This window comes from Micromys minutus (genome assembly GCF_963924665.1).
Source record: "Micromys minutus genome assembly, chromosome: 1".
In the NCBI taxonomy this organism is placed as follows: Eukaryota; Metazoa; Chordata; class Mammalia; order Rodentia; family Muridae; genus Micromys; species Micromys minutus.
The window spans coordinates 215,324,468-215,345,317 of record NC_137969.1 but is presented as its reverse complement, the minus strand read 5'-3'; the positions used below and the strand labels follow the sequence as shown (position 1 = coordinate 215,345,317).

Genomic DNA, 20,850 nt, shown 5'->3' with positions numbered 1-20,850 from the left:
TTTGTCTGTGTTTTTTATGCACACAAGTGCAGTCTCACAGAGGCCACAGAAAGGAATCAGATCCAGGACTGGGAGTCACTGGTGATTGTGAACCACCTGGCATGGTGCTGGGAACCAAGCTCAGATTCTGTGGGTGGGCGAGACGGGCTCTTAATCTCCTTATTCTCTCTTCAGCATCCATCTTTTTTTACATTCTTGGTATCTTTGGAAGCAAAATGAGCCTGTACTTTGCTTTTATCCACTCTGATTTCTTGTCACTACATGTTAAGACTGGCATTGTTTTTTAAACTCCAGCTATTACAAGACCAAGTTGATGAGCTCCAGTCTGAGCTGGAGGAGTATCAGGCGCAAGGCAGAGTGCTCAGACTCCCCTTGAAGAACTCGCTGTCAGAAGAACTTGACGACGGTCACAGTGGTGGTACTGAGCCCGGCCAAGGTAACCACATTTGCACTTGACCTTTTTGATATCTGTGTTTGACCTAGTTTGTAGACAGTGGCTGAGTGGAGCACTGCAGAACTCTGGCATCCTGGAGTACAGGGAGTGAGAGACTTTGGCAGTCTTATTGATTGATTGATTGATTGAGCTACTTCTTGTGGCTAGCTTTTTTCATTTGTCCTTGAGGTCTTTATAAAAAATATTTGTGATTCTGATCTGGCTGACTCTTCCCTCCCCACCATGGCTGCTTGGTATGAAGATGGTTTGGAAGAGTTAGCCAGCCACACACCACAGAACCCATAGCTGATTTTCAGAGGCTGGCTAGGCTAAATGCCTTATTTGCCTCTGTAAGAGCAGCAAGTAAGTTAAGAGCTCATGCCTGTGGCTTTGAGGGAGATGGGGAGGGAGGTTTTTGGGTGGGCCTGCCTGGGGACCACCATGCAGCCCAGCTCCTTGCCTGGGTCCCTCTTCATTCCTCAGTTGGGTTTTAATTTGAGCAAGGTTCTTACGGTTCCTGCTGTGCCTTGTGGCATCTCCCTTCCCTTTGGTCTTTTTCCTTTCTTCCCCTGTCTACTGTGGGATCAGCAGGTATTTGGGGAGGAAATGTAAGAAGTTCTGAGTCCTTCTCTGATCTTCACCTTATATAGCTTTTCCACTTGAATGTTGACTGTTCCAAGAAACTTCTGCCATCTTGGAGGGGGATGGGACCAAAATGTATGAGGAGAAAGCCCAAGGCAGGCCTGTCAATCCCAGTTGCTAGAATGTTGCCCACGAACAGTTCTCCATCTGCTTGTGTGTCTCCAGATGAAAACAAGTGTTTTTCAAGTCTCACTGCCTTAAGAGATTTCCACATAGCAATAAATATATTTGACCTTGTGCTAGCTCAGCCCCACTTTCTGTTTATATATTCCGTTTTCCCATGGTGCTTATTATGGGATGCGGGAGAAGTAAATCACATGAAGGTGTTGAGAATTTCCTCCCCAATTGCCAGTAGTCATGCCCCTGGGTGAAAAGAACTAAGACACCCGAAAATTCAAATGTGCAGTACTGAGGTCATCTTGGCCTGTGAAGTTGGCCCCATAATACACAGTAGTAAGGGTGCTAGCCATCCCCTTGTTCCCATGCCACATCGTCCCTCTGAGTTTGTCACTGGGTAGTTTCTGGATAGGCAGGCAGGAGGCTGTTTAGTTTGACCAAACTCTGCCTCATACAGTTTCCCCACCAAATATCCCTTTTTCTGAGAGCTCACGGTCAACATATTCCATACATACCCATTTACCATTCAAAATGGTGAATTCAACTAAGGCTTGGCATACCTCCTATACTTAGGAGGCTCTCCTTACCGTCTTCCTCTTGTTGCCCTAAAGCTTGAAGAACAAAGACTCTTTTGTGGCAGGCCTGGTGGGTTCCGTGTGTTTTCAGGGCCTGGTTCTGAAGACAGAGCCTGAGGCAGGTCGGGTGGGGTCCGTGTGTTTTCAGGGCCTGGTTCTGAAGACTGCAACCCACTGAATATGAGCATCGAGGCAGAGCTGGCCATCGAACAGATGAAGGAGCAGCACCACAGGGACCTGTGTCACCTGAGACTGGAGCTGGAAGACAAAGTGAGTCCTGTCAGCGTATGGGCGGGCGGTCCCACTGCTTTTCCATCCCACGCCAGCACTTCCTGTGCATTTATTCTGGGGTTCAGATGCTTCCAGGAACCCACTTCCTCAGTCTGAGGCCGAGTCCTGTTCTCCAGTCTCTCCAGAATGTGATATGTGCTTAGCCCCTTATGTTGTAATATACTAATTATAATGTTTTTAGCTTGTTAAAAAAAATATCCCAATTAAAAACCAAACCCTTTCTTTGATGTAGTATCACTTACTAGAGTAAATACAAGTTCTGATTCTTGGCCTCAAAGTCCTTCACTATGTGGCTTCCACTCACCTTCGCCATGGGTTTGGTTCCCCCCCCCCCCCGCATGTGGTTTGTGAAATGTATGTGTATATGCATGGTTACGTGTGTTTACCTGGTTACATGTATATGCATGTTCATGTCATAAATGAGAGCAGACGGGTGTGTAGGCTGGAGATCAGCATCTAGTATCTTCCTGCTTGGTCCCTGGATTCCTTGATTGGAACTCTGAACCCAGAGTTCCCCGTTAGTAGATAGCTAGCTTCCCCAGGGGCCTCTGTACCCCAGCACCGTCATCACAGGTAAGAGCCACCATGCCCAATTTATGTGGATCTGGAAGATCAAGCCGAGGTCCTCTTCACTCAGTGCAACTCTCCAGCCTCTGCTTTTGACTTTTTTTTTAGCTTATGAATAACCACACTGAGCGGGTCCCCGCATGCGCCCCCTTTGCCTTCCCACTTTCCTACTTGGATCCTACTTGGGATCCTAAAATGTGTAGTTTGAGTCCTCAAATGTTTCTTGACCTCTGTAAGGTACACCGAGTTGGAAAAGAGGTTGTTAGCTCAGGGAGAGTCTGCAGTTCCCTGGCCCTCCAGCCTCGCCTATCTGGTGTGATCTGAGCCAGTGAAAGACCTATCTGAGAAAGGTGATGGTGCCTCAGAGATGGGATTGTGGTTGCCCTCTTGCCTCAATACATGTGTCACACACACACACACACACACACACACACACACACACACAAATAAATAAAACCAGACCTGACTTCGCTTAGCATTTTACTTCAGGTAATTTCAAACCAAGTTTACACCTTCAATCAGAGTGAGAAAGCGAGAGTGTCCTTTGGGACAGAAGCACTTTTTGTGCCCACACCCTTTCCCCGTGGCTCAGAACCCAGTCATCCCATGGCCGAATGTCTGCTTCCAGGTGCGCCACTATGAAAAGCAGCTGGGCGACACCAAGGAGGCCTGTGAGAAGGAGCAGGCGGCCATGAAGCAAAAGTATGAGCAAGGAATGCACACCTTGGAGAAGCAGATCGGTGACCTCCGGAGTGAGATCGCAGACCTTCAAGGGCAGGCAGCGGTGCTGAGGGAGGCCCACCACAAGGCCGGCCGCAGGCACGAGGAGGAAAAGAAACAACTGCAAATGCTGTTCGAGGAGGAAAAGACTCAGCTCCAGGAGGAGCTGCGGCTGGAGCATGAGAGGGAGCTCAAGGCCAGGCTGCAGCAGGCAGAGGAAAGCTTTTGCCAGGAGAGAGAGGGACTAGCTCAGGCTGCTGCCTGGACCGAAGAGAAGGTCAGAGGCTTGACTGGGGACCTGGAGCAATCTTACCAGGAGCAGCTGCTAAGCCTGAAGGAGAAGCATGCTCTTGAGAAAGAAGAGCTGAGGAAAGAGCTCTCAGAATATCACCGAAGGGAACTCCAGGAGGGAAGGTAAGAAAGTGAGGGGGAACGTGAACAAAGGGACACTGCTTCTTGGAAGTTCCTGTCAGTCAGGGAGGGCTGGAAAATGGGGGGGTAGGGGAGGGAGGGGCGGGGGAGCAGAGCAGCCTATGGATTGAGTAGGTTCTTTAAAAATTAAGCCAACCAGTTTTGTCTTCTTCACCAAAACATCTCCCTCGGTCTTTGGGACTGTTCTGGTATGTGTGTGCGTGTGTGAGTGTGGGGGGGGGGGGCGGAGGGCGGGCAGTCAGAGGAACTGTTCTCTGTGACACTACCGTCTTCCTATGCTCAGACGAGGGCTAGGTCCTTCCTACTGCAATGCTGTTGCTTTCTGAGAGAACCTATTCATAAACTGGATTCTGGAATACTCATATTTCCTTTCTCTTACAAAATAGCATGTTATGTTTATTGTCCTTGCGTGAAATCCCAGGTATAACTAAGATTTCTTGGTTCCCACCCTACTTAGTACACGGCATTTTTATTGATTAAGCAAAAACAGAAGACAACTATTAATGTGCCTGATTCATGCAACTGGAATCCTATAATGCTTGCTTCATTCAAATGAAAGAGTATTTCCCAGATGAGGAGTGAGGTCACTCTGCCTTTGGTCACTTAATATGAAATGCCAGCTCTAGGGCATTTGTTAAACCACATAAGTACATTCAGGAAGCATATTAGAGGATTTGGTTTCATAAGCTCCCCCTGCTTCAGAGACAGATAAGTATCCTGGATGTATGGTCTCCAGAAGAGAGGTGCTTTCCCCGTGCACAGAGCCCTGTAGAACACTGCTCGCCCTGCAGACTCCTGTTCGTGTGGGAAAATGTTGGGTTTGCTTCCGGAGTTGGCAGCCGTTTCAATAATGCTGTCTGTTGACCACATTTAGGGAAGAAATGGAAACAGAGTGTAATAGAAGAGTCTCTCAGATAGAAGCCCAGTTTCAGGCTGACTGTGAGAAAGTCACTGAGCGCTGTGAACAAACTCTGCAAAGGCTTGAGGGTCACTACCGCCAAGAGTTGAAGGACCTCTTGGACCAGCACCTGGAGGAGAGGTCTCAGTGGGAGTTTGAAAAGGATGAGCTCATTCAAGAGTACACAGAGGCCCAGGAGCAGCTGAAGGAGGCGCTCCAGAGGGAGAAGGCCACTGCTCTGGCTATGAACCAGGAACAGGAGATGCTGGAGAAGGCATACAAGGAACGTTTGAATGTCCTGAGCATGGAGAGACAGCAGCTGCTGCAAGACCTAAAGCACTTACAGAACACATCTGAGAGCCAGCACAGTCTCCTGTCTGACCAGATACTTGAGTTGAAGAGAAGTCAGGAGAGAGAGCCGAGGGAGCGAGGGCAGGAGCGCTGCCAGACAGGGGTCTCTGAGCAGCTGGCCAGCCAGCAGCTCGAAAGACTACAGGTAGAGCATGAGCAAGAGAGGCGGGAAATGGCAGGCAAGCTTGCCGCCCTGGAGAGCACCTACAGGGCGAGCTGCGAGAGAGCCGATCAAGAGAAGGCAGAGATGAGCGCAGAAATCCACAGGCTTCAGAATACAGTTAAGGACATGCAGCGGGCGGCATCTCTCGTGCTGCTTCAGAGTGGCTGCCAGGCAGTGGCAGGGGAGGAGGCAGAAGGAAATGAAGCCATGTCCCTGCTTCAGCAAGGGGAACAGCTGTTGGAAGAAAATGGAGATGTCCTCATCAGCCTGCAGAGAGCTCATGAGCGGGCAGTGAAGGAAAATGCAAAAATGGCCACTGAAATTTCGAGATTGCAGCAGAGGCTGGAAAAGTTAGAGCCGGGGTCAGTGATCTCATCTTGTTTGGAGGAGCAGATGACTGAGATTTCTGGAAGTTCCAGAGTACAAGCAGAGCCTGTAATGAAACTAGGTACAGCCACTAAGTGTTTCCTAAGAGACCCAGGAGACCCTGAGGCCCGGGACCTGGGAAGTACAGGGACAAGCTCTGTTCAGAGGCAAGAGTGCAAAACGGAGGAGTCTGAAGCGTCCCTGGAGTGCTTTTCTGAGCTTGAGAACAGCGAGGACACCAGGACAGAGTCCTGGGACCTGAAGAGTCAGATCATTCAGCTCCGGGACCAGCTAACAGTCTTGCGTGCAGATTGTGATCGGGCTTCTGAGAGGAAACAAGACCTGCTCTTTGACATTTCTGTGCTGAAAAAGAAACTAAAGATGCTGGAGAGACTCCCTGAGGCGTCTTCCAAGTATAAGGTGTTATATGAGGATGCCACTCGAGAAAACGACTGCCTCCAGGAGGAGTTGAGACTCATGGAGACGCGCTACGAGGAGTCGCTGGACAGCAACAAGGAGCTCACTGCTGAAGTCTACAGGTTGCAGAATGAGATGAAGAAAATGGAGGAGGTGACAGAAATGTTCCTCAGCCTGGAGAAGAGTTATGATGAGGTCAAACTGGAAAATGAGGAGCTCAGTGCCCTGGTGCCGAGACTTCAAGGGAAGATGGAGAAGGTGCTGGAAAGGGCCGCCCTACAGGGTGACAGCTACTCCCTGTGGGAAGCCCCTTCAGAAAGCCTGGCGGTCACCTCTGACAAAAAGATGCTTGAATCTTTCCATCAGATCCCAGAAGAGTGTACACCCAAGGTCATGAGTATGCACCAGATCATAGAAGAGTGTAGACAGGAAACCCGGCACTGTGAACAGGAAAGCACACAGCTCCTAGCAAGAATAAAAGCACACGAAATTGCCTGGTTCCGCAGAACGATTCAGACACATCAAGAAAAGCCTAGCATGCAGGATCGAGGTGTCCTGGAGGAAAACGCTGCTCTCCTGGGCCTTCAGGACACACATCTTCAACATGAGGCCACAATCGCAGAGTTAGAACTGGGGAAACAGAAGCTACAGGAGCTGACTAGAGATCTGAGGGAGCGCGTCAGCACGTTAGTGAAGCAGAAAGACACACCTTCTCCAGGAGAGGAGGAGGAAGAGCTAAAGGCAATGATGCATGACTTGCAGATCACGTGCGGTGAGATGCAGAGGAAGGTTGAACTTCTGAGGTAATGTATGTGCCTCTCGGAGGCCTGCAGAGAGCCTGATCCCGTCCGGTCCCGTCTAACTGCTGCCGCTTGTAGAGACACTAACCTATTAGTCTCGAGAAGAGCAGTGCCCTAGCCACCTTCTGCTTCTGTGTGTATTAACAACTAGAGTAACCTTGTCTAGGAGGCACCCCTTTCCTCATAGCAAGTTAATGTCGTCCACATGGAGCACGGAAGCACAGAACGGCGAGTGTCTCTGTTTAACCACCTGCATAGTTGGGGTTCCTTCTTAGCCCTCTTCTGGTTCTGACGTCCCTTGGATGAACTCTTTTGCTCAATGTTAATTGCTGTCCTCACTTTAATGAAGCATGTGATATGGAATGGATGCCTCTTATGTAGTATTAACTTACTTGGCGGATAACAACGCTCTTCCTGTACTAATATAGGGAACTTGTTGAATGGATTATACTTTTTCCTTCCATATTTGAAGTATATGCCAGTGTCCTAGAAACAGTACATTTTTATCATTGAACATCTGATTTTGCCAAGGAGCTATCAGATTGTAATAAATAGGAGTTGTAAATGAACATGCTCAAAGAAGACAAAGTTAACTACTTTAAAAAACTACCAGCCTTGACTTTGTGAAATTTGACTGCATTTCAGTATTTTTTTTTTAAATCAAAGTTGGGTTTTTCTTTAATTTGTAAAATATTACATTGTGCCTGAAGTATCTTAGTGGTATAAAGCAAAAGAATTCGCTTGTGAATATTGAGTTTCCTCTTCCTCGGATTACTTTTACTTCAGAACCTCAGGCTAGAGTGAGAAGAATAAACAGTATTTTGGTGGGCCCGTTTTATGTAGCACGGTTTCCCTGGGGGGCCTAATCTAAAGCTCAGACAGCTAAGTAACGTGGCCTTTGTTCAGAGCAGGGAGGCTTGAGACTGAGGTAAACGAAGCCAGTTGTTTGAAGCAGCCTGACTGCCATGGAGAAGTCCACACCCGCATTGGCTTTGAGTTTTGATCCCTGCCTTTCCGCGGAAGGGTTTCTGGCCACACTTCCCTGATGTCTTTTAGTGAGATTCTTATTTTTCCAAAAGAAGTGACTCAATATGTTGCAACTTGATTTCCAAGTACCAAGAGTCTGCTAATTTAAACTTCGACTTTAACTGGCATGGATTTCTTTCTATATTGGAAGTTACTAGAAAATATTTTCCAAAGATGCCGGGTGACTGCCATGTTGTAACTTTTTTTTTAAAAATCTCTACACTTCAGATATGAATCTGAAAAGCTTCAAGAGGAAAATTCTATTTTAAGAAATGAAATTACAACTTTAAATGAAGAAGATAGTATCTCTAACCTGAAATTGGAGGAATTCAATGGATCTCAGGAAGAATTGTGGTAAGACATAGCACAGTTAAATTTTACAAGGACTAGGAAGGATTTAACTTTCCAGTTTAAAAGTGTCATTCCTAACTCATGTCTTCATTGCTTTAGGCAGAAAATAGAAACCATAGAACAGGAAAAGGCTTCAATTCAGAAGATGGTTGAAAAGTTAAGGAAACAGGTAAGAAACATTTAAAATTCCTCAATGATTCTTATCGCAGAAGTTTTCTTTTTCCTTTTTTATTTTGAAACTTACAAATTGAGCAATAAGCAAATAATTTACTAGAATAATACATTGTGCATGATGGTAAGGTTGTAAATTCTGAGGACGATGGTAAGGTTGTAAATTCTGAGGACGACCATGGAGACCCACCTCATAGTGACTCTAAACTAGTTGCCCGCCCAGAAAGCAATATACAGTCTAGTTGTAGACCCAAAGTATTTAGTACAAGCTTTGTCTCCAGTAAATACATGAGCGAAGGTAAGGCCTTTGAGCCTAACTTGGGAGCATCGGTTCTACTCCTTAGTGATTTTGACTAGTGTCAGCTCCTTCATTTTTCTGATTCAAAGCAGAACATTTCATACAGAATTCTCAGATACAGAATGCCAGCAGATCTGCATAACATTTCTTATATGTGTAGCTCATTCAGATGGCTTATGCTGTTCAATGCTCATTTCGTATAATCCCACAACATATACTCGAGTATGGGAAGACTATTTAAGAACATATCTGAAATAGTCACAAGGACATACTTGGGAAGAAAGTAGTCTTAGTAAATGAAATAGCCAAGGTAACATCCAAAATATATCTTGTACTATTTCAAATAGAGGCGGAACTCAGTTGGAAAATAGACAACAGGCAGGGAGGATCAAATCACAGATAGAGCACACACAGGCTAGCTTCACAGGGTTAGCGAAACTTAGTAGTTTTTTCATCTACTAAACAAAAGTTAGACATTATAATAGTAAATAAATAAATGTGTATAGATAAATAAATCTACACTGTGGAAAGTAAGCTGATAGGACCTATAAGGATACTTTGGGGGATTTCTTGCCAAATACACACACACACACACACACACACACACACACACACTTCCTTTCTATTCATCAAGGTCATATTAAACAATGGAACAAGCAGAAACAAATGAATCCAGAACCCAGGATTGCTACCATTTTGTTGCTTAATAATGAAACAATAGGACAAATGTATATCTCTCTGCAGGAATGGAAAAACGACAATATGGGGAATCTTTTTTACATAAAATGTCCTGCATTCGTTAAAATATGTAACATATGGTGACATCTAGGCACACTAACTTGGAAAGATAACATCTATATGATATCAGAAATAGAAAAAGCAAGCTGTTAAAATATGCAGTGATCCTTTTCATCTTTATTTTTTGGCTAAAAGAAAGATGGTAATGTATATGCATAGAAAATGATCTAGTGGTATGCAGATTCAGCAATGAAGAACCAGGCACCCTGTGGCCTGAGATTAACCTTCATCTAACTTTTATATACTTCTAAACTGACAGAATTTGTAATAAGGGGCATATATTATTTTATTATGTGTGGTTAAGAGAGAGCATGCAAAGGAAAATTAAATTTATTATAAAAAAGACATATAGTAGGTACTTCCTGTGTTCTCAACCTGTGGGTTGTAACAGCTTTGGGGTTGAATGGGTGTTTTACAACAGGTCACCTAAGACCAACATAAAACACAGATATGATTTATGACAGTAACAAAATTACAGTTATGAAGTAGCAATGAAAATAATCTTGGGGGTTGGGGGTTAGCACAGCATGAGAAACTATGTTAAAGGGTCGCAGCTTGGGGAAGGTTGAGAACCACTGCCCCATAGGCAGAGTGGCCAGGGCTGGAAGCCACAGGGCAGCCTCTTACAGAGATTTCTTTAAACTACGTTGAGAGAGGAGAAAAGACTCTAAAATCATTGTTGCTGTTGTTGTTAGCAAAAGTAGGGCAGCAATATTCTTTAAAACTTATTTCAGTTTTAATTAGGTTTCAGATTTAAAAATTAAAAACCAACAGTTGGACTCAGAAAACACAGAACTCAGCCAAAAGAACTCCCAAAACAAGGAAGAACTGAAAACCCTTAATCAACGTCTGGCAGAAATGCTATGCCAAAAGGAGGAGCCAGGAACTTGCACCTCTGAGAAATGGGAACAAGGGAATGAGAGCCTCAGAGAAGAACTGGATCGCTACAAACTGCAGGTCAGGTCTCCAGCCATTGAAATTAAATGTATGTCTGAGTGCTCTGTCTGCATGTACCTGTGTACCAGAAGAGGAAGCCAGGTGCCACTACCTATGGTTGTGAGCTGCCATGTGGCTGCTGGGAATTGAACTCAGGCCCTCTAGAAGAGCAGTCAGTGCTCTTAACCACTGGGCCCTCTCTCCAGCCCCAGATTTTTTATTCTTACTCCAAAGAAATAAAATCTTATATATAAGATCATAATGATTAAGTCATTATTGTCCTGGTACATCAATATATACTCCAGATAGATCTAATGTATGAGGGGGTGGAGCGTTCTCCCATGACAGATGGGTGAGTTCAGTGAAGCAGCCATGAACCAATTCATCTCGGCTGTGAAAAAAAAAATCTCTTTAAAAAAAAAAGAGAATTACACTTGTGCTAGACATGCACAAATTTTTTGTTTGTTTGGTGCTGCTGTTGATATTTCCTGAATACAGGTAACAAATATTTACTCAGCGTTTACATTGTGGTGCTGGAGATGAGTTAAAGGCTCTAAGTGAACACAGGTAGGTTCTGGGCAAATATGGACCCAATTATAAAAGATCTTGAGCATGTGAGGGTTTGAATGTCCTGTGGGGAAATGGGGGGGGGCACTCCTGGAACTAGTCCCACACACAGGAATGGGGGGCATTCCTGGAACTAGTCCCTCATAAATGTCAAGAGTGTGTGTGATCACTCTGCTGGGGTTGAGATGGAGGGGTTTTGTTTGTTTGTTTTTGTTTTTAAAGCACCGGGACTAACTGGGGACAGATATTTGGGAATAGATTCAGATTTCATGAAGTGGAGCATGACACTATGTATAATAAATAAAACAGTTCAGATACCAGAAAAGCACACCGGGTGAAGTTGTCTTCAACCACAGAAAAGGAGATCTGTCTCGGAAAGATGAACCTGGAGAGGTGCCTGGCGGTTAAAAACACTGATGCTCATAAACCTGACATGACAACTCACAGCTCCATGTCCAGCGGATCTCATGACTCTTCTGTGAGGGCCCCTGCACGCATGTGGTACACATATATGCATTCAGGCTTGTACATTCACACACAAGATCAATAAATGTGAAAAAATGTTAAAGAGTAGAAGAAAACTTAGGGACATAAGAAAAAGAATCTGACAGCAACACGGAAAAATACAGAAACAAGGGAGTTTTTTTTTTTTTTAAAGGATTAAAATGACCCTCAAAGCTCTGAACGGATGTTCCCAATCAGTCATAATTAGAGAAATGTAGAGTAGGCAGTGCTGGCACGTAATTCCTCGCTTGAAAGATTGGTGTCTGTTCAAAAATACCAGGCAGCCTGTTCTCCTGGCAAAACCGTGTTGGCAGGCGTCCTCAAACGGAGGTGCTGTGCACGGATCCCATTCCTGTGGAGGTGTTGTGGCACTACCCGCCACCGTCCCAAGTGTACTCACCTTTTTCCCAACAGTTTCACTTCTAGGAATTTAGCCTCAACATATCCCTGTAACCGAGTGAAAAGTCACACATAAGGATATTCACTCCAGCTTTGTTTGTATTTGCAAAGTTGCTGGAACAATCACAGTGCTCAGACGTGAAGGCGCGCGGTTGATCTGAGACTTGTGGTTTAGACCTACAGTGAATGGTCTTATACAGCTGTTAAAAAGGGAGACACATAAAAAGAATGAGCACTCTCGATGTGAAGTGATTTCCAGGACATGATGTTGGTTTGTTGATGGAGCCACAAAGTGTATCTGCAGTGTGTTTCCTGCATGTCGGGGGGGGAAAGAAACACGTGTGTCTGCCCATTTATGTTCAGGAACTGTGGGAGCCACGAGCCAGACACTAAAGAGATGGCTGCAGAGAAGTTGGGAGGGAGAGAATGGGCGGGAAATGGGAATGTGTAGAAAGGCTAAGTAGGGGAGCCAGGCTTTGCCTTTTACAGAGCTCTGACTCTTACGTGTTTCACACGGGTTTGGGTTGGCTTTTCTCCAGCTCTAGTCACTTAACCTGGAGCTTTGCGATTGCTCTACCACTGAGCTACATCCCAGCCCCGTGTCACACAAGCTTATACAGACCTCAGATGACCAAAATCCATCGTGATGGGTGCAGGGATACAGACCGAGCACAAACACTAGCAAATGGACAGCACTATGTGCAATGTAACCACAGTAGGGACAATGAGAAAGAGAAGTCCGCAGATGCTTTAATAACTACTCAGGAACTGTGGCTCTTGTAGGCACACAAGGCTGCTTTTTGTATCTGCTATAAGTGAATGAGGAAGAGCCCAGAGAGGCCAAGAAGAGAGCCGTGTTCCTCCAGGTTGGAGAAGAACCTTAAGAGTGTCAGAGTGTGGAGGGCTGAGGCGAAGCCTCTGATCTTGTCAGAGTCTGAGACTCGTAGATGTGTTTTGTATGGGGTAACCAGATCTTGATTTCCAACTATCAACCTCCTTTTATAAAAGCACCATGGAAAAATCTTACTGATTCCAAGGTTAAAACAAAAAAGATGCAAGTCAAACCTGAAATGTCCTATGCTGCCAGACAGAAAATGGTGCTAAATAAAATAAATAAGTAAAAATTAAAAACAGGACAGTTTCCAAAGATGCGGGACCCTGCCTAAAGGAGCTCCTACTAGTGTAGCCTCAAGCAGTTTGATCAGTGAAATATAGCATAAAATGAAATAGTTATAAGCTTAATAGATATGTGAGTACATATTGGTACCGATTGACTGAATAAACAATAGGGGAGAAGCAATTGCTCTTACAAAAGCAGAAATAAGAAAACAGAAAATCATCCTCAGGAAAACCCCAAGTAGTAGCTATTGTAGCCAGGATGTACTGGTGGGCATAGGAATGAATAAGCAGAAATTCAAAGAATGAATATGCACAATCACAGGGAACCTCTCCCAGGAGAAGGTAACTTTACACTAGAGAAACAGGCCTCAGACCCATGTTGTACACATGAAGAGTCTTTGAAGATATATGGTTAGTTCTTTGACTGCAAAGATAAATGGTCTCAAAGCAATGCCAGTAAGCTGGTCTTACAGGTCCCTGGCGGTTGTCTTCCTTAGGCCTAGTGAAGCTTCCCTGGTCAATGACTGTGTCTGTTGTGTGTCTAACACCTTCCTCAGACTTCCACGTTGGTGTCATCGCTGGAGACAGAACTTTCTGAAGTTAAACTGCAGACTCATACTGTGGAGCAGGAAAACCTCCTTCTCAAAGACGAACTGGAGAAACTGAAGCAAGTAAGTGTGCGTTGCTGGAATGGAGGAGGCGCAGCTGCCCTGTCTCCGGCCACCAGAGTGACTCCAGCAGCTTATCGCTTCCAAAGCGACAACTTGACACACAAGAGTGTTACTAATCCCCTAGTGAAACAGCATTTGTATGGTAGACCCTAACGGCCTGTCACTATGAACCCTAACCACTTCAGTTTCAACTGCTTGTTGTTCTACTTTATCCAGGCCAGATGACAGAGTGACATTGGTTGGTCTGATAAGAGGGCGAGTTTCTGGCTCATGAATTCCAGAACTGTTCTCTGATTTCTGGAGGCCCAAATAAAGTTGGTCCCACTTGTATCTTTTCCTTGTGGCAGGCGTGAGGCACCTCCTAGGAGAACACACTCTCCGGCATCCTCAGACCATACTCTCTCATATTTACAAGTTTAACTTGTAGAGCTCCGTATACGGATGAGGTTGCCTGTTTATGTTCCCAGCATTCAGGAAACTGAGGCAGGAGAATTGTGGATTCAAGATTAGTACAGGCTACATAGTGAGGCCCTGTCTCAAAAAAAAAATAAATAAATAAAGTTAGTTTGGTTTTTAGAAGGCTATTTCAGAGTTTCAAATGAAGATTTAATTTTAAATATAAAAGAGAGTATACTCAAAAAACTATGGATGGGATATTTTTCAATCTTCTTTAGTTTTATTGTGTGTAAGAAGGTTTCTGTTGCACCAGTCTCATTTTATTATAGAATTTAATTTTTATAATAGAATTTTGTTTTTCTATTCATTTGCCCACCATCAGATTACATTCCTATTTGTGCTATCACATTATAAAATGTTCCTTCCTATATCTGCTCTGCCCGTAAGCATTAAGCGTCTTTCCCTAAATGCCGTAGCAGTTCATTCTTAACTAGGTTCACACCACACCTAACCATCAGTGTTCAGTCTTAACTAGGTTCACACCACACCTAACTATCAGTGTTCTGTCTTAACTAGGTTCACACCACACCTAACCATCAGTGTTCAGTCTTAACTAGGTTCACACCACACCTAACCATCGGTGTTCATTCTTAACTAGGTTCACACCACACCTAACCATCGGTGTTCAGTCTTAACTAGGTTCACACCACACCTAACCATCAGTGTTCAGTCTTAACTAGGTTCACACCACACCTAACCATCCGTGTTCTGTCTTAACTAGGTTCACACCACACCTAACCATCCATGTTCTGTCTTAACTAGGTTCACACCACACCTAACCATCGGTGTTCATTCTTAACTAGGTTCACACCACACCTAACCATCGGTGTTCAGTCTTAACTAGGTTCACACCACACCTAACCATCAGTGTTCAGTCTTAACTAGGTTCACACCACACCTAACCATCCGTGTTCTGTCTTAACTAGGTTCACACCACACCTAACCATCCGTGTTCTGTCTTAACTAGGTTCACACCACACCTAACCATCCGTGTTCTGTCTTAACTAGGTTCACACCACACCTAACCATCCGTGTTCTGTCTTAACTAGGTTCACACCACACCTAACCATCCGTGTTCTGTCTTAACTAGGTTCACACCACACCTAACCATCCGTATTCAGTCTTAACTAGGTTCACACCACACCTAACCATCCGTGTTCAGTCTTAACTAGGTTCACACCACACCTAACCATCCGTGTTCAGTCTTAACTAGGTTCACACCACACCTAACCATCCGTGTTCAGTCTTAACTAGGCTCACACCACACCTAACCATCGGTGTTCAGTCTTAACTAGGCTCACACCACACCTAACCATTGGTGTTGTTTGAGCCAATCTCTAATTGACTCCCTTACCTAGTAATGGCGGAAGACCTCAGAGCCTTTGTCTGTGGTAATGTTTCACCCAGGACTGGTACCAAACAAGTACTTTATAAGACTTTCTGTGTCAGGAACTGTAGAGCGGAGTGCATCTTTTCTGCCACAAGTCTTTCTGTGAGGTGAGAGTACCTCGAAGCCATTGCTGTAATTAATTATAATGTAAATGTAACATTGTTATAATTAACTCCAGGGCTTTGAAGGCATTGCCTGCTCACCCCTTCAGTGATAATGCAGTGTGCATACAGTGTGGCTTTTCTCAGCTTCAGAGCACAAGGAAAAGAGCACAGCTGGAGAAAAGCAACTGGGGAGGACATTACTTGGCACATTTTATTACACGTCTCTCCCAACCACTAGTGTAAATAGATGAAGTAGCCACGAGTCCCTGTGTGCGCGTGGCAGGAAGTCATTCTGTCATGCGGACTTTACAGTAAGGTGCTGTGGGGTGCCAGCCCATCCTTGCTGCCCTGCAGCTCAGACCCAGAAAGCATGTGTCACTCTATATAATGCAACTTAGAGCTCTGGAAACACTATATGTGTATGTATATGTTATATTATGTTATATTATATTACACCAAAAGAAGCATAAATAGCATCTACAGAAGTTCCCTGATTGATACTCAAAGTGGTGTCAAGTATGATGGGTGTTAGGGAGTTAAGGAGGCCAGGAACTGGGGGATTACGATATTACATTGACGTGCAGATACTTCAAGGGCGTTTTCCTATATCCGTCTAACTTGTTCGGGCTTATGAGGTATGCTGGATTTGCTATCGGTTGAAAACAAGCTCCAACCTGTAAAATCTATTTTGCCATAGCTAATTCCAGTGTGGGAGGCCTTCAGATAGGGAGATGGAGCTGTCATAATGGTAAGAGAGGGCTGACCGTGTGAAAGGCAAACAGGATAAAGTGCAGGAAGGAGTAAGGGGTACAGGAAACAATTGGCCCCTAGGAGTCATTTCCAACTAGGTCACAAGTTGGGGAACTGGTATTACTGAGTGTAATGAATAAAGCCAGAGATGCCGTGAAACATCCTGCTATGTCCAGAAAGACCTCTGCAGCAAAGTATCCATCGTGACACTGGTACCATCTCTGATGCTGAAAGAACAGAAGCAGCCTGGTTTGCCTCAGCTTTGAGTGCAGAGAAGGAAGCCAGCATGTGCACTCTGAATGGGAGTCCATTAGGTTTCTTCCCAGGGGAAGGACACAGCCTTCACTTGCCCACATGCTGACACTTTGTATGTGAGAAATACCAACTCACTAGTTTGTTTTGTTTTTGAAACAAGATCTTGATGTGTAGCCCAGGCTAGCCTCAAATTTCCAATCTTCCTGCCTCAGCTTCCTGAGTGCTAAAATTATAGACGTGTGAAACCATGACATGTACATATAACAGGGTGTTATAAAGCCCTGGTTTAACTAGAAACAATTATTGTGTAGTCATGTAGCCCAGACTGGCCTTGAGCTACTGATATTCTAAATCATTGATTCTCAACCTTCCTAATGCAATGATTCTTTAATACAGTTCTTCTTGTTGTGGTGATCCCAACCATAAAATTACCTTTGTTGCTACTAAATAACTATAATTTGGCTACTAGTGTGGGTCATAATGAAAATATTTTTTGGAGACAGAGGTTTGCCAAGGGAGTTAGGACCCACAGCTGGAGAACTGCTGCTCTAAACCCGTCTGCTCCTCCCAGCATGACAGTTACCATGCTCAGATAATGCTGTGGTCTTGACTAAAAAATAATAAAAACTGTGACATGTGTCACGCAGAAGTTAAACTGAAGACAGGAGAGCTGTGTGTCGTGTAACTGGGACAGTAAGACTGAAAGCTGGGACTGAAAGCTGAGTGGCATCCGCCGGCATCTGTAGTCTAAGTAGACAGACAGCTCAGCAGTCAGGTGCGGAGCATGAGAACCTAGTTGGAAACAGTTATTCAAAGTTAATTACTGGCTTCTAGAGTTTCTCTGTCCCCTGTTTACAAATACCTCCTTTTCAAGTTTCCAAATAAACATGGCTGGCAGGAGGTGTCAGCTCACGGCCTCCTCATTTCGTCTCTTACAGCTGCACAGATGTCCCGACCTGTCTGACTTCCAGCAAAAAATGTCTAGCATTCTAAGCTACAATGAAAAACTGCTGAAGGAAAAGGAAGTTCTGAGGGAAGAACTAAAGAGCTGCACAGATAAGGTAGACACAAGAGTTCCCTTCACTGTGGAGTGTGGGCCACAGCAGGCATTTCCCTCTGGGCTGCAACCCTGGACTAGTGAAGCGGACGTGACTTTGTCTCACTATCATGATGCTATTCGGTATATAATAATAATAACAATAACAATAAAAGTATTACACAGTAGAAATAGGACTTTTAGCCACTGAAATCTATCACAGCCAACACTATTTTTTTTCTATTATACCTTCACTAATAATACAAAGATGTTGCTGTCCTTGTCCCACCCGCCTTATGGGCATCCTTTGGGTTGAAATCCAGTCTTGAGGTTTCCAGTTGCCTTTCAGTCCACTTCCTGCCCTCAGACTAGGATATGCTGGGGAGAAAAACATAAAAAGCCGAGAAGAGAGGCATGACATTAAGTAGGACAAAACCAGGAAAGCTTCATTCCCCTATCCCCCACTGGCCTTCGCCTTAAGACCAGTTTTTGATAGTAGTGATGTATACTACCTTCCTCCACCCCTTCCTGGCTCTCTCCTCGAGGTAGACAGGAGGGTTCTTTATGGAAGTGATGGAAACCATAATGCAAAAATGCCCTCCTACCTTTGTGTCCTATCTGAAACAGTTGGCAGAATCGAGCCTTTTAGAACACAGAATTGCTACAATGGAGCAGGAACAGGAGGCCTGGGAAGAGCAGAGCCAGAGCCTCAAGTCCCAGCTGGCGGCATCCCAGGAAAAGGTGTGTAGACGGTGCTGGCTTTATCTCCATAATCAGTATTTTCACCTTCCAAAGAAAGGCCCAGGAGAGTGTTCCAGATGACGCTGGCTCAAGTAGCCTCAGAATAATCCCATGGGGCATCATTTGAGATACAATTTAAAACACACTGTGTCCGTTGAAGCCCGTTAACCCGGAGCTTACTTACTGTGAACAGTGCTTCCTTATTAAGGACGGGGCCTAAAGAGGTTTGTTCCTAATGTAAGACAGGACTTCTAAAGCAAGTCCATGCCCTCTAATGCTGAAAGACCAAGACATCAACCTGCCTTTTATGAACTTAAATTGAATTGAGATACTAGTGTAAAATGGAATTCTGCAAATATAAACTATTATTTTCAACAAAGAGGTCCTTCGCAAACTAACACTTCAGACTCAAATTAGTTGCCCAAGACGCAGTGTGGGTGTGCTTAGCAATGGGAATTCCTCAGTTCTGTCCCCTGCTCCTGGCAGTCTTGTGGATGCCCATATCAGCATTACCTGGCCCCAGGCAGGTTTGTCTTTTTCGTAAATATAGCTTACCTGTAAATATATGTAGCATCCTGAGTTTCGGGAAAGAGAACTGGATGTAGGAAATGATATCCGAAGGGGCCTTGGCATTCCCTTGTTTATCCTTTCCTGGACATTCAAGAGGTGAGACCATGAATGCTCAAGTCACCAAATACAATTGTTCTCCCCATGTAGGTTCAGAATTTAGAAGATATCCTGCAGAATGTAAACCTTCAAACGGCCCAGATTGAATCAGACCTCCAAGTGACTCAACAGGAAAAGGAGGCGCTAAAGCAGGAAGTGATGTCATTATACAGACAGCTTCAGAATGCCATCAACAAGGTTTTTCCTTTCTTGATAATTATACTAGGTTGTGCATACATATTATATCTATATGTGTGTGTATATATGTATGTATGTGTATATATATATATATGTATATATATCACAATGTGGTTTTATATATAGTTTTTTTTATTTGTTTGTGTAGCCACTACTGTACCAAACAGTAAAACATTCTGTCTATATCCTTTGTTCCCTCTAGTTGATAACCCCAGGGATCTGCTTTTGTGTTCTCTGCCACATAGGACAGAAATGTTTGCCTCTGAACCACATATAAATGGAGTTATAATGGTACAAAAGTTATTTTTTTTAAACCAAAGAACTTAAAAGCCCATGGCTGAGCTGAGATTTATAATACTAAAACAAAAGCACTTTTAAACTAAACAAGAGCATGCATGGGAAACCAACCAAGAAAAACATTAGGAGAAATTAACTTAGGAACACCCATCTACAGGGGCAAAGAAAACAATAGAAGTGCAGAAAAGGAAACCTCTAGTGTAAGACAATGGTGCTGACTTACAAGTCACCTCTGCAGTAACAGTCTAGGAAAAACTGCTTTAACAAGAGGTGGCTGCCCTTTCTGGTGCTGTTAAAAACACATCTCACTTTAAATATTAAGACTTGCTTTATGTTCACACAAATCGTTGGCAGCATTCTGCATGTCCAGTAGATGTTTAATTTTATTCTATAATAATAAAACTAGCCCATGGTTCAGTTATTTTATCTCTCAGTGGATAATACTTAAGATGGGTTTTTCAATTTTAAAAATACCAAGGGTTATGACATTCTCCTCAAGCTTTTTAAACCTTTTCTTTTCCATGTTTGACTTAAAAGGCAGAAGCTTATCTGGCTGTGCTACTTATTAATTTAATAAAGTTATTTTTAGGATAAAAAAAGTCACTTTGGTACCTTAAAGTGTATTCTTGGATTTAAGCCTCCATTACAGGGACAGTGAGAGCTTTGGAGTCTGAGAAGGAGCAAGCGTGGCGGGTGTGAAAGCCGGGTCGGGTCAGCCTGAGGGGCTTCTGAGTTCTCTGTGCCTTCTGTTCATCAAGAGTGTTATCTAGGTTCAAAGAGGGCTTCCCAAGAAGGAAGCAACTCTGAAACCACCATCCTCTTGGCACTTGAGTCCTTTGCAGACCATGTCAGGGCCCGCCTATCAGGCTTTCTGTTGAAGCCAATGGACTATTTTACCAGTGATCATTTTGAACCTTTAAAAGAAAAAGAAAAATCCAAGACTATCATTTTCTCCATATCTATAAGCTTGAGAAGTGTTCGCGAAGGACTGTCATTAGTGAAGTAGGAAACGTCTCAAGACAGAAGTAACCTGTCAGTTTGCTAGTAAATTTTCATGTTCCAATTCCCTGTACAGGACTGGGTCTCAGAAACAGCTACCCATCTCTTAGGGCTCCAGAGCCAGCAGAAAAGGCTGTCCTGGGACAAACTGGATCATCTGATGAATGAGGAACCAGAGATGCTTTGTCAAGAAAGCAAGAGACTCCAGACTGTGGTACAGAACACCGAAGCAGACCTCACTCACTCCCGGGAGAAGGTAATGCAAACGCTGTATGTCTTTGAAAATAATTATTACTTATGAAAATGAGATGTTTGGTATAGTTGGACTTAGTACCTTGTGATGGAA

The 20,850-nt window shown here is 44.2% G+C and overlaps 1 protein-coding gene across 4 annotated transcripts in view; it reads left to right on the top strand.

The window, feature by feature from the left end:
• NIN (ninein) overlaps positions 1-20,850 on the top strand; it is a 94,552-nt gene that overhangs the window by 60,875 nt on the left and 12,827 nt on the right. For all 4 annotated transcript variants that reach the window (XM_080938384.1, XM_080938383.1, XM_080938386.1 and 1 more), the window contains exons 15-26: positions 295-436; positions 1,916-2,037; positions 3,254-3,759; positions 4,652-6,775; positions 8,027-8,152; positions 8,249-8,318; positions 10,161-10,373; positions 13,499-13,612; positions 17,506-17,628; positions 18,231-18,344; positions 19,062-19,208; positions 20,581-20,760. In XM_080938384.1, the coding sequence (XP_080794510.1) occupies positions 295-436; positions 1,916-2,037; positions 3,254-3,759; positions 4,652-6,775; positions 8,027-8,152; positions 8,249-8,318; positions 10,161-10,373; positions 13,499-13,612; positions 17,506-17,628; positions 18,231-18,344; positions 19,062-19,208; positions 20,581-20,760 (3,981 nt within the window). The remainder of the gene's footprint in view (positions 1-294; positions 437-1,915; positions 2,038-3,253; positions 3,760-4,651; positions 6,776-8,026; positions 8,153-8,248; positions 8,319-10,160; positions 10,374-13,498; positions 13,613-17,505; positions 17,629-18,230; positions 18,345-19,061; positions 19,209-20,580; positions 20,761-20,850) is intronic.